A 16368-nucleotide genomic window follows, 5' to 3' on the forward strand; every position below is an offset into this window, starting at 1 on the left:
CTTGGGTGAGGGGAGCGAGGGGTGAGGGAAGGGGTGGAGGAGAGAGCCATCAAAGCGTTCCTTTCTTAGCACCAACTGAATCCATAACTAAACGAACAGGCTGTAAAAACCCAGAGATAAGATTTGGGTTTTGAACTGCTCCGAAAGACGTCTTCCAAAGAATAAATCATGCAGATGACAACCCATTTTCAATCGAAATAATAAACACTGGGGCCCCTTTGTTCCAATGCATTAGCTGAATAAAATGATCAAAAGTGTGACTGACCGTATTATCTGTCTGCTTAGAAACAGGAAATGTTTCAGTGAAGGCGTGGATCCACTTTCCGTTGAGTTTTCTTCCCGACATGAAAGGTGCTACACTATATAAATGTCATTTGTCGCTGCTGTTGTTATAATAATACTAATCCTTGCATTTGATATCGTGCCTCATCGCGTCATTGAGACGGCTCAAAGCGCTTCACAGGATACACTGCAAAGTGAATTGACTGCGTGTTTTGTGGGCGAAACACGGCAGCCAATTGCGCACAGCAGCAGTCCCACACACAGTCGTGGATTGAGTGACCAAATTTACCCTCAAAAAGCCATCCGCCAATCGACTAACAAGCAGGTTCCTTATTACCCTTAAGGAAACAGGCGTGTGGAGTAAGGAAACTTGCCTAAGGTTCTGTCCCTGCTGTGGTTGTTGTTGTACGAGTCCCAGGCTGTAATAGTTCTCAACCCATAACACCTGTGCATTAAGTAAATTGGCTATTTTCCCATAAACCCACACCCCAGATCCCTTCCCATGATCTCAAAATAAGAGTGCCTGCTCTCGCCTGCACTCCAGAGTCAGCCCAGCCTGAGGGTTCAAACGCCTGACGTGAGGGGCTTGAACCCACAAACCTTCCAACAGTGCTTAGGCAGGTCGTGTTGGTGTAGAGAGAAATGGGCTTCTCCTGAAAATGGTTACATCTATTGCAGTGTAACATTCTCAATGTGGCTTTTGCATTCTATCTATCAAAATGACGATTAAAAAAATCACAGATCCGGACAGAACAACAGAGCCCCCGCTTCCATCTCTGGTCTCGGTTGGTTTAGCTTGACCTCAGCAACGGTGAGATCGATACAACTGGTCACTCAATCCACGACTGTGTTGTGGGGACGCTGCTGTGTGCAATTGACTGCCCAATTTGTTGGGTCACAAAATATGCAGTCAGTACACTTTACAGTACATTCTGTGATTATATTCCCCCTCTGTGGCATCCAGTGACCTCTACTGGACAGTGTGACAAAGTATAATACCAGTAAACCTTGCATTTGGTATACTGTCCACAACAACAACTTATATTTATATCTTATATATAAATATATCTAGCATCCTTCACATGGGGTCGTGCCTTGGAGCGCTGACATCAACATCAACAATAAATTGCATTCTTATAGCCTTTCACGTGGGGAGGACGTCCCAAGGCACCAAACACATGGGGAACACCTCTAAATACTTACTGTAAAATAAAAGCAAAGTTACTGGGAACAGAACAGTCAGCGGGAGCTTCAGTCATTTCATTGAAATCCCCAAGAGTTGGACTCCCACCTTGTGGCAAATATGTACCAGTGCAATTGTGCCCCCAAAAAACAGCCCTGGAGTGAGAAAGTCCCTTCTCTTTTCACACAGCGCCACGGGAACTTTGACGTCTACCAGACTGGACCTTATTATAATTATTATTATTATTATAACGTCTCTTCTGAAAAACGGCACCTCTGAGAACCCATCGTCCTTCCATTGCTTGGAATGAGAGCTTGAAAACTCAAAACGTCTGACTCGGAAGCGAGAGAGCTGCCAACCTCTGCCAACCTCTCCGCACTCAAAGAACTGGTCCAAAAACTCGGGAGGTAATGAAAGGAATAAGAAGTCTTTGTTAAAACACTGTTACTTTATTTTTTTTTAATTAAGAGTACACAGAAACATAACACTGGAGGTTATTCAGGCAAGAGAGACAGAAACTCTACTCATTATCTTACACGTGTCTAAACAAAAGTTTTTTTTTTAGTGGCATTGTACAACAAAGGTGTTTAGTGATTATACCTGTCCCGTTCGGGACATTTGTACTAAGCATAAGGACTTTTGCACTTTATATTTTTTTTTGGTAGAGTGATATTCAAACCACGCACACAAACCAAAAATACAACTTTTTTACACATGCTTCGGAAATAATAATTCTCGAAAAGTACTGCGCGTTTTCCACTTTTACCCCCTCGATGTCAGAAAAATGTCGTGCTCCCCTTACCTACATTCTCCTGCTTCCTCCCCAACTACTCCCCAACCCCCCCCCCCCCACTCTCAAATAAACGCCTTAAATAAACTTCGAGATGGGTATTCGCTTGCTTTAAATTAAACCATAAAGTTTGTATCCGTAAAAGGATCTCGGTAAAAAAAAATGACGAAAGAAGACATCAAGGGTAGCACTGCCTGACTGTTAAGAGTTTTATTTTGTTCTTGTTTGTGACGGTCGGAACCAACGACCCAGGAAAGAACAGGACCGAGGTCCGCTGAAGGAGCATTATGATCTAACAGAATGGCGGAACAGGCTCGAGGGGCTGAATGGCCTACTCCTGTTCCTTTGCTCTGCGCGGATGTGGAACTGTGCGTTAAGCGTTGCATCGCAAGGCTTTTATAAGAGCCTTTCGGTTTCTGTCAACCGAACTGGTACCCACAGCGGAGCTCGATTTCCTCTCAAGATCTGTCTGACCTGTCAGGAAAACGAGTCGGTCAGGTCCCAGGGACCTCCTGTGTGGACCAGGGTTTAACTGGATCCAGCCATTAAGACGCTTGCTTGCGACGCAGGGTCAATATTTGGTCCCCAAAACGGGCAGGAAAACTAACTGTGCTTTTGCGGGCAGCACTTTGACTTGCAATCCCTCCTGGTCCCACCCCCACCCAATTACCCCCCAACATCCCCCCTCACCACCCCACCCCACCCCACCCAATAAAGCACCACAAACACAGAGCTTTGTACAACAAGAGCTCGTCGCTAAATATTAACTTCCCTTTTACGTACCTGACAGTTAGCAAGTGTCTGCACATTCACCCTTTTGCTTAATATAATAACTCCTCCCGGCCCCCCCTCTCTCCCCCCCCATGCCCCTGTGAGCACTCTGTCGTCATGGCAACATTACCTCCACCACTAAAAAAAATACTGCGGGAGGGTGGGGTGGAGGAGGGGGGGGGGGGGGTTGTTCCTGTGCAGACATGGGGGAGACGACGTGCCTATAAAAACAAGCGACATATATAAAAAGCTAGAACCCTAAAAGCAATAAAAACCTATGTTATTCCCCCCTCCCCCTCGCCCCCTCAAATCCCCCCCCAACCCCCACCACCCACCCCCTCCCTTCAAAAAAAAAAGATCTTTGGTGTTTAAACAGAAGTGGAACCGAGTCCCGTGGAGGACGGGGTGAGAGAGAGAGAGAGAGAGAGAGAGCCAAGACAAGACCCATGTTACACAGTCTCTCGGTTATCAGCTATTGTTAATGATGCTTCCTGTACATTGTGAACCTGTGTGTGTTTTTTTTGTGCTTGACGGACGGACGGACGGACGGGCGGTCAAACAGACAGACGGACGACCGGCCGGCCGGCTCAGCGGGCTGCGGGTTGGCGCCTCTTTCTCTGTTGCAGGTCTCGGAAGTTGTGAGGTCTCAATTTCATCTCCACGAAACTGATGGAGTGCTCGTGTCCCTTCCAGTGGTACCAGTTGATGCCCTGCGGGAAAGGCAGGAAAATTCCATTTAGCGGTAGAGAAGGGTACGGGCGAGAGACGCAGAGGGAGGGGTTGGGAATGAAGGAGAACCCTGCTTCTGGAAAAAACAAGACCAAGGCGACACACTAGGCTGGGCTGCCCCGAGCCTTGGCTCTTGTCAACCTGCGTCTAATATTTCCGTAATTAGGTCAGCAGGATGCTTCCCTCCAGGAAAAGAGAACGCCTTCCATTCCAACAATCCATCTCTGGGATTTCTACGTGGAGTGGGGGTGCCTGAAATTCTCAGTTTGGTTCGGAATACTCTTAAGCAACGGTGATGGGTTTCCGCGTGCGTCAGGACACTGAAATATGTCGGTTTGTGACTTATGAAATGGCTTTGTTCCACCTTTGACATTGCGATGCGGGTTGGTATTCTCATACCTGGCTGTGGCGGCGATTTCCGTAGACTCCGTTCAGATTGACCCGATGGCAGTTCTTGTACCACCAAGCGCCCTTGTAGGACAGAGCGCAGTTGGTGACGGCTATGTCATTGTCTCTGTCCTTGGTGGAGAATGGCCGGCCCTGGTGGTAAGTCAGAGAATCACCTGCGTGAGTGAGAGAGAGGGGAGAGAGAGAGGGAGAGAGAAGGAAAATGAACCTTTCAATCAAACTTGAAACGTCAAGAAAACCTTGCTGTCCCTCGTGGAATATTTATTATTATGATTAACTATTGTAACTCCCTGGTCATTTTTTTAAGTAGGTTCCTGTGATCGTCAACATATGATTGGAATGTCAAGCTGACAACAACAACAACAACGCCCTATACCTGGGGTAGCATCTCGGAGCTCAGAGACGGGGTGCGGAGGGGTTGGGGGCTTTGGTTTAACGTCTCATCCGGAAGACAAAGGTCCTAAAATCCCAGTGGTGTAGCCATGCGTCAGGCAGTCACTGTCCACCATGTACTGCCTCCTTCAAGGCACACCTCAAAACTCTCCCCTGCCTTCAGTCACCCCCTACCCCTAACCACGCTGCCCTCCACCCCACCCCCACCCCACCACGATCCCAACCGTCCGGCGCCTTGGGTCATCCTCCCGACGCCGTGAAAGGCAGGCGCGGCGGGCAAGTGTAACTTGTTGTCGTCGTGGTCCATGTATCATTCAGCGGCTGAGCGGCAGGCGCTAGGATCACCTGCGGTCCCGCTGTACTCCCCAATGTGCAGCTTGTAGCGACTTCTGGGATCTGTCACCAGGAACTTGTCGTAGACAGCGTACGCCGAGTTACCCTCATCTCGCAGGTCCACACGTAGTTCGTAACGGCCGTGGGACGTTATCTTGTGAAGGCTTTGAAGTCCTGAAGGAAATCGTAAGGTAAGAGGCGCCTGTTTCTGTTCCCGGGGCCAACAGTCATCCCGACACTCGCAGAAACCCGTAGTGGGGGAAGGCACTAAGCAGCCCCCACAGCTAACCGTTTCGGTATTAAAATGGTGTGAATTAATCTCAGAGACAGAGCCGAGGGGGAGCCATCACACAACGTCAGCAGAGAAGAGCATTCTGTCTCCTGCACCTGTTTTATTTGCTGATACCTCCTAATTTGCTACTAATCCCATCTCCTGCTGAACCTTTTGAACATCAAGTGGAAGCCACATAAGATGGAAAAAATCCGATTTACTCGCTATCCGGGGATAACCGGCGTCCGGCTAAAACGCCTTCCACTGTATTGAAGGAAACGCCCACTCCACGGGGCAGAGCGGCTTCAGGAGAGAATCAGCAGCGTTAGCAGGCGTTGGATCTCTTACCCAGCCAGAACTCATCTGAGGGATCACCAAACCCGGCACTGTAATTCCTCCAGTTTCTATAGAAGTTGACGTTTCCGTTCTGCCGCCTCTGAAAGACCTGGAATTTGCATTGAGAAACAATTAGTAAAAGGCTTCGGATGCTGTGCGTCTCACTCATAACTTTAGGAACATAAGAATTCGCTAGACAAAAGAAGACCGAGGTCCATCCAGATTTGTTTTGAATTTACATCCTTTCAATTGCTCTGATTTTACTGTTCTGGACAAGATAAAACTACTTATCGTGGTGTACATCATCCAGACTCTTTAGAGTCCGAAAAAAACACGCGATCATATCCACTATCATATCACCTCTCATCCCTCTCATTTCCAGACCAGTTTACTGTTTAATCGCTTCCCACGTTGGAGATATAAGTCTCAGGAACTTACCACCCATCCACCGCCATCAGTGGTCATGTCACAGTACACCTTCAGTGGATCTGACATGTTTCCGTTCAAGAATATGGTGTAGAGTCCAGAACTGGCCTCGCCGTTCAACAAGGTCTGTGAGCAATCCTTAGGGTGTGGGTACAAAACACGGCCTGGGGGAACAGTGAAACAACGAAGAACATTGATGGCGGGTTGGAACAAGGTCCTGTTTCATCCCTTATTCCAACGAGGTATGATTGGGTACCTGCTGTGAAAAACGTCTCTGCTATTTTGCTTCTCTGGGATCCCTTGTTGGCCTGGAGTTTCACGTGGTACCTCATCGACGGGACCAGCTGAGCCAAACTGTAGGACGTGTCGGTGTCACTGAGCACGACCTGCTGGTTGACGTTCATGAAGAGCAAAAAAAAAAGGCAGGAGTTAGCAAGGGGTGCTGTGCTGGCAACGGTTTCAATTTTATGGAGCAAATGCTTGTGAACCGTAGAACGTATGACTGTCCAGCGCCTTGGGACGTAGCTTCAGGTATTACTGTGAAAGGCACTGTGTAAAATGTCACGTGTTTTTGGTGGTGGTTTGATTGTAAACTTCACGGGGCTGGATGACAAAGAAGGTTTCTCCGTGCGTGATTACCTGCATGTTGCCATCCGTGGACTCCAACGTCAGAGTGTAGCCGGTGATCTGGGCCGTGGGAACCTTCCACGAGAGGAGTGCGTTGTTGGTGGTAATTTCACTTGCTCGCAGGTCTGTGGGAGGGTCGATAGCTGGGGCCGGGCAGGGGAAGGAAAGCAGGTGGGCAGTGGGATGGGGGTGGGAGATGGCGGCAGAGGGAGTTTGGGGGATAGGAAACGTAAGTTAATAAGCAGCTATGGAAGTCTGTAGCTATGATAATTCTTGCATTTGACAAGAGTGCCTTATCACGTCGTTGCGACGTCTCAAAACGCTTCACAGTGCAGCCAAGGACTGTGCATTTTGTAAGCGAAACACGGCAGACCATTGCGCACAAGCAGTGTCCCACGGACAGTCGTGGATCGAGTGAACCAAATTATTATTTGTTTTGAGGTTATCCCAGTAAAAAAAAATTTTACATTTTTTTTCTTTAAACGACTTTGTGAGCTGCCAACTTTGTTCCCGTTTGATTGAGAACGAAACATCGGCCAAAATCCGATTGCCAAAAAGAAAAAAAACTGGCACATTGAACCTTTATTCATGAACGAGCTGTGAACAGAAAAGGCCTTATGCCCACAAGGACACAGCCTGCCCACTCCCCCACAACAACCCCCACCCACCCACCCACCCACCCACACACCGCCCCACCTCACCTGTTGTGAATGTAGTGGAAGAAACCAAACTCTGCAGAGAGCCTTTGACTGCGTGCATCCACACAGTGTAGTGAGTGCCCGGGTGGAGGGAGATGAGTTCAGCCTGTACGGTATTCCCCGAAACCTGCTCTGTTTCCGTAATACCTGAAGGAAGATAATATTTAGATACCGTCGCTTTTGCTTTTCGATGTGAAAGTACCCGGCAGATCATACAAAGAAATTACGGTTTCCCAAACTTTCCATTTAGTTTAGAGCCAGGGCCGGTCAACACAGTTTTATAAAGTGTCTCTCAATTGGATTTATAGTAAATAATAATAATAATAATACTAGTAATAATGATAATACTGGCATTTGATATAGCGCCTTATCATGTCTTCGAGACTTCTCAAAGCGCTTCACAGAATATACTGTAAAGTGAGTTGACTGTGTTTTGAAACACGGCAGCCAATTGCACACAATGATTAAAGAGTGGACTAACAACAACAGCAACAAATTACATTTACACAGTGCCTTTCATCTCGGGAGGAAGTCCCAATGCATATAATAATATTAGCTTGGCACCCGAGCTGGGGGTGGGACCCGAGGTGGGTGGTTGGGGGGGTGGGGGGATGGTGATGTGGGGAAGAGGAATGGTGTTATCTTACCGTAATCAGCAGTGTAGGCGATAACGTAACCGTCCACTGCAGCGATGGTTGGTTGCCACACCAGCAGCGCTTCCGAATCAGTGACGTTCACGACTCCCAAGGCAGAAGGGTTGTCCAGAACTGGCAACGGCAAACAAACAGTCACATGGCAACCCTCTCAACCTCTCCTGTGGTGGATGGATTCCAGAGCAGGATGTGTTCAATTATCTGACACCCCTCCCTGGCCTCCCTTGCTCACTTAGGTCGGCAGAATGCATCCCTCCAGGGGGAGGGAGCGCGCGCGAGCGCATTCCATTCCAACAACGTATCGCTGGGATTTCCAGGTGTAGGTGGGAGGCAGGGAATTCTCAGTTTGGTTTGGAGAATCTTAAGCCGCGGTGATAGGTTTCCGCATGTGTCAGACACCCGGCTGGTCAAACAATATCCCTCTCCCTCCCTCCCTCCATTCATTTTCCACCTGACTGTATTTTCGTCATTTGAAACCACCTTCCAAGCTTCCTTATTCACCCATTCATCCGTCGCTTTGCCAAAGGGCTCAGCAATAAAGAATAAGGTCACCTTTGACTTTAAAACATTGTAAGATTGTGTAGATTTGCGTAGGTGCTGCCCCCCCGAGCGGGTGCTCAGGAACACCAGCGATGGATTTGAAACGCTGCAAACTTCACCCCTTGGATTAAGAATAACATGTGGTGATTTCAGAGCGTGGGTCTTGCACTTTGCTGTGAATTCCTTTACCTGTGAGCACGGTGTCTGAAATGGATTCACTTTCCTCAAACCCTTTGAGAGACACGATGGTGATTCGATATTCAGTGGCCGGGATGAGTTTGTACAGAGTGGTTTTTGTCTTGGTGCCATCCACAACCACACTCTGAAACGCACCTACATTGATCGTAATAATATTAATGATAATAATATATCACACTAATAATATTAATAACAATAAGGAGTAATAATCCCTCACGGAAAATGTAAAATCAATCCACGACTGTTTGTGGAAAACTGCTGTGCGAAATTGGCGGCCGCTTTTCGTCCACAAAATACACCATCGATCCACTGTATGGTATATTCTGTGACTCGCTTTGAGACATCTCAACGAGGTGATACGGCGCTGTATCAAATACAAGGATTATTATTTTTCTATTGTCCGTGCGAACAGCGGACTGAGTAAAAAAAAACACCAATGCAATGGATATGCAAAGCGAATAGCAATAATAATAATAATAATAATCCTTGCATTCGATACAGCACCTTTCAACACCGGGAGGGCATCTCAAAGTGCTTCACGGGATTTTACTGTGAAATGCAGCGACTGTGTACTTTGAAGCCGAACGTGACGGCCAATTTGGACACAGCAACGTTCCCCCCACAAACAGCCATGAAGTAAACGGCCATTTCTCTCTGGGACATTGTCACCCAGGACACCAGGAGAGAGAGACTCCCTTCTCTTTTCGAATAGCGCCTCGGGATCCCTAACGTCCACCTGAACAGGTAGAGAAGGGATCTCGGTTTAACGTTTCATCCGAAGGACGGTACCTCTGAAAACATGGCACCCCCCCCACCACACTGTCCCCTCCTCCCACCCCCAGCACTGCATTGTGAGCTAAAGGTCCCGAGATGGAAGCTTGGACCCACTCAGAAAACAAAGATCAACTCTAACAAGACTCACCTCCGTCAGTTGGTACATAAGTGATCCTAAAGCTGTTGACTTTTGCCCTTGGATGGTCCCATCTGAGTGTCACTGTGCTGTCTGTGACGTTTTCGAACCGGAGACCCCTCGGAGCTCCCAGAGCTGTTGGGGTTGGGGGGGGGAGAGGGATGGGGGAGAAACGTTTGAAAAGGGAAAGCAAGAGAAAGTTAACGTGAACTGGAACGAAAAGCTCGCCACTCGCACGCTAAATAAAAATATGTCTGGTCAACTGCTGCCTCCTGCAGACGTCCGTGCTCGCGCTCTCACTTGAAACGCTCCCGTCCGAACGCGAGAGGTGTGGCCAACAAATTGAGAGAGAGATGCGAGACCTAAAATGTGAGGCTTTAAAACAAAAGTGTAAACAGGAATTGAAGAAACGAGGCATCGGAAAGTGAAGCTCTCTCTTCGTCAAACCTTCCTGAGTTGGGGGAGAAATCAAAAGGATCGGGCCGTGGAGAGAAAGGGAGAGAGAGAAAAAAAATCCTCCAAATAATAATGAAACGAGCTGCGAAACAGGAGCGTAGTTAACAAGAAAAAGTCCCTTGAAAGGAATAAAATGCTGGTACCTGTGTTGGCCACAGTACTTAATGCCTGTGACCGCTGGCCCTCAGCAATACCATGAACGGTTATCTCGTACTCGGTGCCGTCTCTCAGACCTCGGATGTCAGCTGTGCGAAGCTCCCCTGCCACTGAGTGGTCCAGGGGGGCAGATTCCTTTTGGGAATCCCTAATTTTAATATGAAAGATATCAAAGGCACTGTCGTCTGTCGTCCAGGTCAGGGTGAAGCCGTCGGAGGTTACATTGGAAACTGACAAGTTGTCCAATTCTGGTTCAGCTTCTGAGGGGAAAACAGTTGGTGTAAGTTCCTGGTACTCAAGTCTGGTGGAAACATGTAATATTGCTTACAGCACAATGTAAAGGATATAAAGAGGGAGATTAGGGAGGTGGGGGGGGGGGGGGGAGGGAGGGAGAAGGGAAAAAAACAGAAGTGTTCATTACAGGAGGACAAGGTGTCACTGATTCGATTCCCAGGCAGGTTTCATTGTAAACTGAGATCCAGAAAATGCAGAAATCTGAGATTGTATAAAAGTACGTTCAGCTGTGAAACGTGTCGTGGCTCAAACTCAAACTAAAAAAACCAAGGAGAAAAAAAAAAAAAAATCGGAAACCCAACCAATAAATCCATCGCAAACCTACAGAGGTAAATCGGTCGTGTAACTTAAAGCAGGTCAATGATTATTAGTAGCAAAGCATCTTTGCGATCTCGAGGGAATAAGAGAAACAAATCCGTATTAAACAAACACTTATTTTTTTCCAATGGCCCGTTTGTATGATCCTCGCCTGTGGGGTTCAATCTGTTCTTAATTGACAATAAATAATATTTGATAACAGTAATGATAATCAGAATCCTCGCGTTTGACAAAGTGTTTCACCAAATTTCTGTGCGTTGTAACGACTGTGTATTTTGTGGGCAAACCCAAACAGCCAATGTGCCCACTGCAACGCCCTGCAAACAGCCACAAAGTGAACGACTCATTTTATTTGGGGGGAAAGAGATTGTTTTGCACCGGTTCCAAATCCCAAGTGGATTCCGTAGGCCGGCCAGCGAGGGAAGCAAGTCAACTGACACCTGGTTTGAGATGGCGTGGGAGGACCTGACAATACCAACGGGTCATTGGACACATAAATGAGCAACGGGTACCCCACTTGGGAAGGAGAGAACGGTTACAGAATGCGCAGGGAAATTGCATTCATTCAATCTCGTGCGAGCACGGATTTCACATGGCTGTTAACGTGAGCTACGCAGGCAATTCCAGAGGCCAAAGGAGAAGACCTCCCACGCAGAAGAAACGGTTTTGTCGTTGCCGCCACTGTTTGAGGCGGACGACCAAGACGTGGTTATGTGAGGAAACGTTCAGGTTCATCACAAACAGTTGCGTAAGGAAGTTATTTCAGTCACAAAGTTAACTGGAAGACCACGGAGGAGTGACACAGCATAACTGTTAACAGACAAGAGGGTTTCAGGCTGTTTTATCACAAGGCTGTTTTCTCCCCCCCCCCAACCCCACCCCACCACCCCAACCCTTTTAAAAAAGTCATTGGTTGAGAAGGGTGGAAGTATGATACACATTCTGGGGCCAGATGTGGATGAATGGGGTTAACAGCACAATGTTAAGGAAAGAATTTCGACAAATGCGCAGGATTTCAGGAGAGAGGTGCAGTTGCCCTTGAAAGTGCAGATGAAACAAGCCATGCTCAAGCCTGAAGCGCTGAGTTTTCTTTAGCTCATGTCAGAGAAGGACAGGCTGCACTTGATATCTCGCGGTCTTGGTTTGAAGGGCAGCGTCCTAAAGTGTTTAGACGTTTTTGCAAAACCCAGTCTCGAGCTTTCTGCTCAAGTCTGCTTAATGTCACGTGAATACCAGGTGTGATGAGCTTGATGGGGTGACTGTGACCAGCCGACCGTTTGCAGAGAGAGAGAGAGAGAGAGAGAGAGAGGAGGAGAAAGAGAATTATGTGAGATTGGAGTCCGTGAAACGGAAGCAAAGCTCTTGTGAAATGACACCAGGTAACAATAAAGAGGCAAGAGTGAGCAAGAGCGAGAGAAGAAAGAGCTCGTCTGATGAAACAAAATACCTGTTGTAGTCTCAGCAAAAAGAGGCTTAGATTGCTGGCCTTTGGCTACACCAGAGACATAAATATCATAACCGATGCCAGTGATTAGGCCTGTGATGTCAATGGTATGCTGGTCGCCTGACACCTGGTGTTCAAGAGGGTCCAACAACCTGCCCGAATCTCTAACCACTACATTAAAACTTTCATAGGCGCCATCCACTGCGTCCCAGGTGACTCTGAATCCATATGAGTTTATGTCTGAAACCACTAGGTTTTCCAGTTTGGGATTTTCCTCTGGAGAGACAGGGAATTGTTTTCTTTTAGGAAAGAGCAACATGAGGGTGTGAGTGACAAAATGCCGTGGGCACGATGCACGTTCTCACAGCTAGCCAGACCCACGGCTTACTGACACATACATGTATGTAAGGTACTCGTGTTGTTAGCATGCTCCGATCAAGGTTACATAGCAGAGAAGCAATGCACTGAATGGACCCATCTCCTACCAGGCCAGGTTAAGGGCTTCTTATAAGAGATTGACGAGTTTAAGGAGTTCAGCACTATACTGAGTACGGGGGGAAAAAAAAAAGCCACCTTTTAAACTTAATGCAAATGAAATATCGAGGTCTAAAATGCGTGCCGGGCTAATTAGCCCGTGGAATTAAGTAAAGAAGTCCCGTTGATGAATAGAGCAATTTAGTCCCCGCCATTTCCACGAGCGGGGCAGGACTCCACGAAGCCTCTAAAAGTAAAAGTCGGTGGAAAGAAAGGTTTTGCATGCACTGAATGGGGCCATTCAGTCAGTCACAAGGTCCCGACAGGTGATCAGAACATAAACTCTTATCCCTCCCACTCGCTCTGTGTTTTTGCACCTCTCTCTCTCGCTCTCTCTGCACACCTCGTGTGTGTCCGAGAGTAGGTAGGGGATCTGTTAGAATTTGGCCGTGCACGGACCAGCCAGGGATATGAACAAATGTTTGGCTGAAAAAAAAATCGTGACCTTACGAGTGTAAAAAAAAAGTCCCGCCTGAAGCCCTTCCTCTTCGACCGTGCTTACAGCCACCTCCATCCCTCCCCTCACCGCCCTCCCACCCCACTCCGCCACCGCTAAGCATTCTGAGACGCTACGCTGCGTGGAGGGCACTACATACACGTGCAAGTTTGTTGTCGTCGTTGAAAAGGGTTAGTGTAGCAGTTAGCTGGATTATTGTCGAGCAAAATGAAAGAAAAAAGGTAAGACGCTCTGGAATGAAAAACCATCCTCGCGACAGGCAACGCGTGATAAGCCGATGAAACGGGCACCTCTGGGCTCTCCGGGAGGGATATACCTGTAGCTGTCACTGCAGTGAGAGGGGACGTGAGGCGTCCGTGAACTGCACCGAAAACATTGACATGGTATCCAGTGCCTTGCCTCAGGCCTGAGATGTCAGCGGTTCGTGTTTTGCCCGACAACGCTTGCTGCAAGGGGTTGGCTGAGCTGTTGGAATCTCTAACTTCTATGACAAAGTACTGGAACGCTTCATCCTCTGCTGTCCAAGAGAGTGTGAAGCCACCAGAGGTAATGTCTGAGACAATTAGGTTGCCAAGCTCAGGCTCTTCTTCTAAGGAGAGGAAGATTGACGGAGATAACAGTTTTAGATCTACGGGCCGTTACCCAAAAAAGTGCACAATTGTACAGGTAAATCTGCGCTGGAATTTCTTCCCTTCTTTCCTTCCTTTGGTAATGGTATGAGACTCTTGAAACCACTACAGCAATTGAACGTCCCTCACTAAGTAAGCATGCAGCAGAGCAGACCGGTCGCCTTCAAGGAATCTAAGGTTGCTTCTCCTGAAGCGAAATCGCTCTACCATCTGGCCTAATCTAGGCCTCAAAGTACTGTTACGTTGCTGGCGTTAAGATAGCACAGAGTGATGAAAGCGTCGGTGAGTTTAAGTTCCCGTTTCGAGGGTTACTCAAAGAGACGTACGCTTTGTTCAGATGAGAAAGAAATACCAGCGAATTGAGAGAGGGGGTGAAAAGTGCGCGGTGTGATGTGAGAATTATGGAAGTCGAAGTTAAGACAATGTTCTTCTCTGTCTCCACACAGCCCCCCCACCGCCTGTTGCAGTGAAAAGCAATGTCTCGAAGACGTGATCAGGCGCTCTATCAAATGCAAGGATTACTATTATGATTATTATAAAATGCTGTGATCCGTAACGGCATCCGGCCAACCTCTGCCTCAGCTACTTACACAAACACAGGCGGGCGTTCCCAAGTCATTTAACTGGAGACGTCACCCAGAGGAGGAAGTAATGTCCTCCCGTGTGGCAACTCTTACCGGTGTTAATTATCACGTCAACGCAGCGCATGGGGTTAAAATCGGAGGAAGAGGGAAGGAGAGTTCGAGCAAGTACCTGTCAAGGCAACGGTAGTTAGAGGTCGGGTCCGATGACCCCGGATAACGCCATATAAATAAATCACATAATTAGTGGCCGGTATGAGATTGGTGAGCTGGGTGGTTTGCACGTCCCCTGGTGCCGTGTACTCCACTGGGTCCGAGAACCTGTCAGAATCTATAAGTTCTACTACAAAGCTTTCAAATGCCCCTTCCTTCCCCGTCCAGGAGAGGGCAAAGCTCTTTGAGGTAATGTCTGAAACCACTAAGTTGCCCAGTTCAGGTTCTGCCTCTATAGGGATTGTTTTGGAAATAAAACTTCAGCACTTTTGAGACAACACAACAGAAGAGCACAAATTAGCTTAAGAATCACAAAGTCAAAGCAACACAAGTGTAAAACCGAGACGATGCTGGCTGGCTGTGCAACAGCTCGCGCAATCAATGAGAACGCCTACAAATGCACACGGCATCTCTCCACAATAAGTATTTAAGAAGTACCTCAGTGAAACATCCGAGCGACGTTAAATTACTGCATTAAATTCACGAAAATGCACTAATTGCTCGCGAGAAAAAAAGAAAAGGTTTTGCACAACTTAATTGGAACTTTTATCGTTCTTTAACGTGCATTTCTCGTTGTGAAACCTGCTTCAGGAAATTCTTATTTTCACAGAATACATTGTAAAGCGGTTGACTGTACAGTTTGCGGGCGAAACGCGGCAGCCAATTGCGCACAGAATTACAAACAAAACGTTGAATTTCGGTAAGCAGATGCGCCGTAAAACGATCGGCATTCTTTTTTTTTAAAAAAAAGTTAATAAAGTTAACGTGACGTAAAATGAAACGGCAGCTGGCAAACTCCAGCTGAAACACAAATACCTGTTGTAGCCACGGCAGTAAAAGTGTGTGACCTCTGTCCTTGATAGACACCAGAGAGATATATAACATAATCAGTGCTGGCTAACAGGTTTGAGATGTCAATTGACTGGAGGCCAGCTGGTACAATGTGCTCCGAAGTTTCCAAGAACCTGTTAGGGTCTGTAATATCTACAATAAAGTTCTCAAAGGTGCCGTTCGCTGCCCAAGAGACAGTGAAACCATCTGAGGTCATATTGGAAACCGTAAGGTTGCCAAGTTCAGGCTCATCCGCTGAGGAAAGGAAATAATGGATTGAGATAAAAAATTGTCAAATACAAAATAAAACGTCCAATAATCCCACCACCCAAACCAACTCCCTCCTCCTGTCCATCACATCAGTCAGCTCCCCCCACTAAAAAAATTTCAACCAAATTTCTATCAAACTTACTCAATAAAACAATCCTTAGATTTGGTGGAGCGCCTTTCACGATGGGAGGATGTTTCAAAGCGCTTCACAGGATATACCGTAAAGTATAGTGACTGTGTTTTTTGTGGGCAAACCCAGCAGCTCAATTTGCGCACAGCATCCTCCCGCAAGCAGCCATCAAGCGAGTGACCAATTTTCTTTGGGGGATTGTCGGCCAGGAACTCAGGAGAGAAACTCCCTTCCCTTTTCAAATAGTGCCTCAGGATCTTTAACCGTCCATCTGAACGGTTCACCATCTCATCCGATCGATGGACTTTGAAAGGAGGAGCGGCAGATGCTGACTGATATGCAGAGCCGGAAAGGGATGGTAAACCTGAAAATCTCATCTTCTTAGTTAGACTTAAGCCGTCTTTAAGATGACCGCGTCATGTGAAAGATTAACCCTGAGTGGAGGACTAAATGCTTCACTTGTTCCTCTGTGCAGGATAAAGAGAACAAAGAGAAGATGATAAGCCA

The 16368-nt window shown here is 47.4% G+C and overlaps 1 protein-coding gene across 1 annotated transcript in view; it reads right to left on the reverse strand.

The window, feature by feature from the left end:
* Positions 1-3369: 3369 nt before the first annotated feature.
* Positions 3370-16368, reverse strand: part of LOC103180421 (tenascin) — a 40107-nt gene continuing 27108 nt past the window's right edge. The window contains 12 exon segments of the mRNA XM_042337282.1: positions 3370-3736; positions 4155-4318; positions 4902-5063; positions 5509-5605; positions 5935-6086; positions 6179-6311; positions 6562-6692; positions 7251-7394; positions 7895-8014; positions 8630-8773; positions 9561-9683; positions 10148-10420. Of these exon segments, the coding sequence (XP_042193216.1) occupies positions 3614-3736; positions 4155-4318; positions 4902-5063; positions 5509-5605; positions 5935-6086; positions 6179-6311; positions 6562-6692; positions 7251-7394; positions 7895-8014; positions 8630-8773; positions 9561-9683; positions 10148-10420 (1766 nt within the window). The 3' untranslated portion in view covers positions 3370-3613.

Source organism: Callorhinchus milii, unplaced genomic scaffold (genome assembly GCF_018977255.1).
Source record: "Callorhinchus milii isolate IMCB2004 unplaced genomic scaffold, IMCB_Cmil_1.0 Scaffold8, whole genome shotgun sequence".
NCBI classification, from domain to species: domain Eukaryota; kingdom Metazoa; phylum Chordata; class Chondrichthyes; order Chimaeriformes; family Callorhinchidae; genus Callorhinchus; species Callorhinchus milii.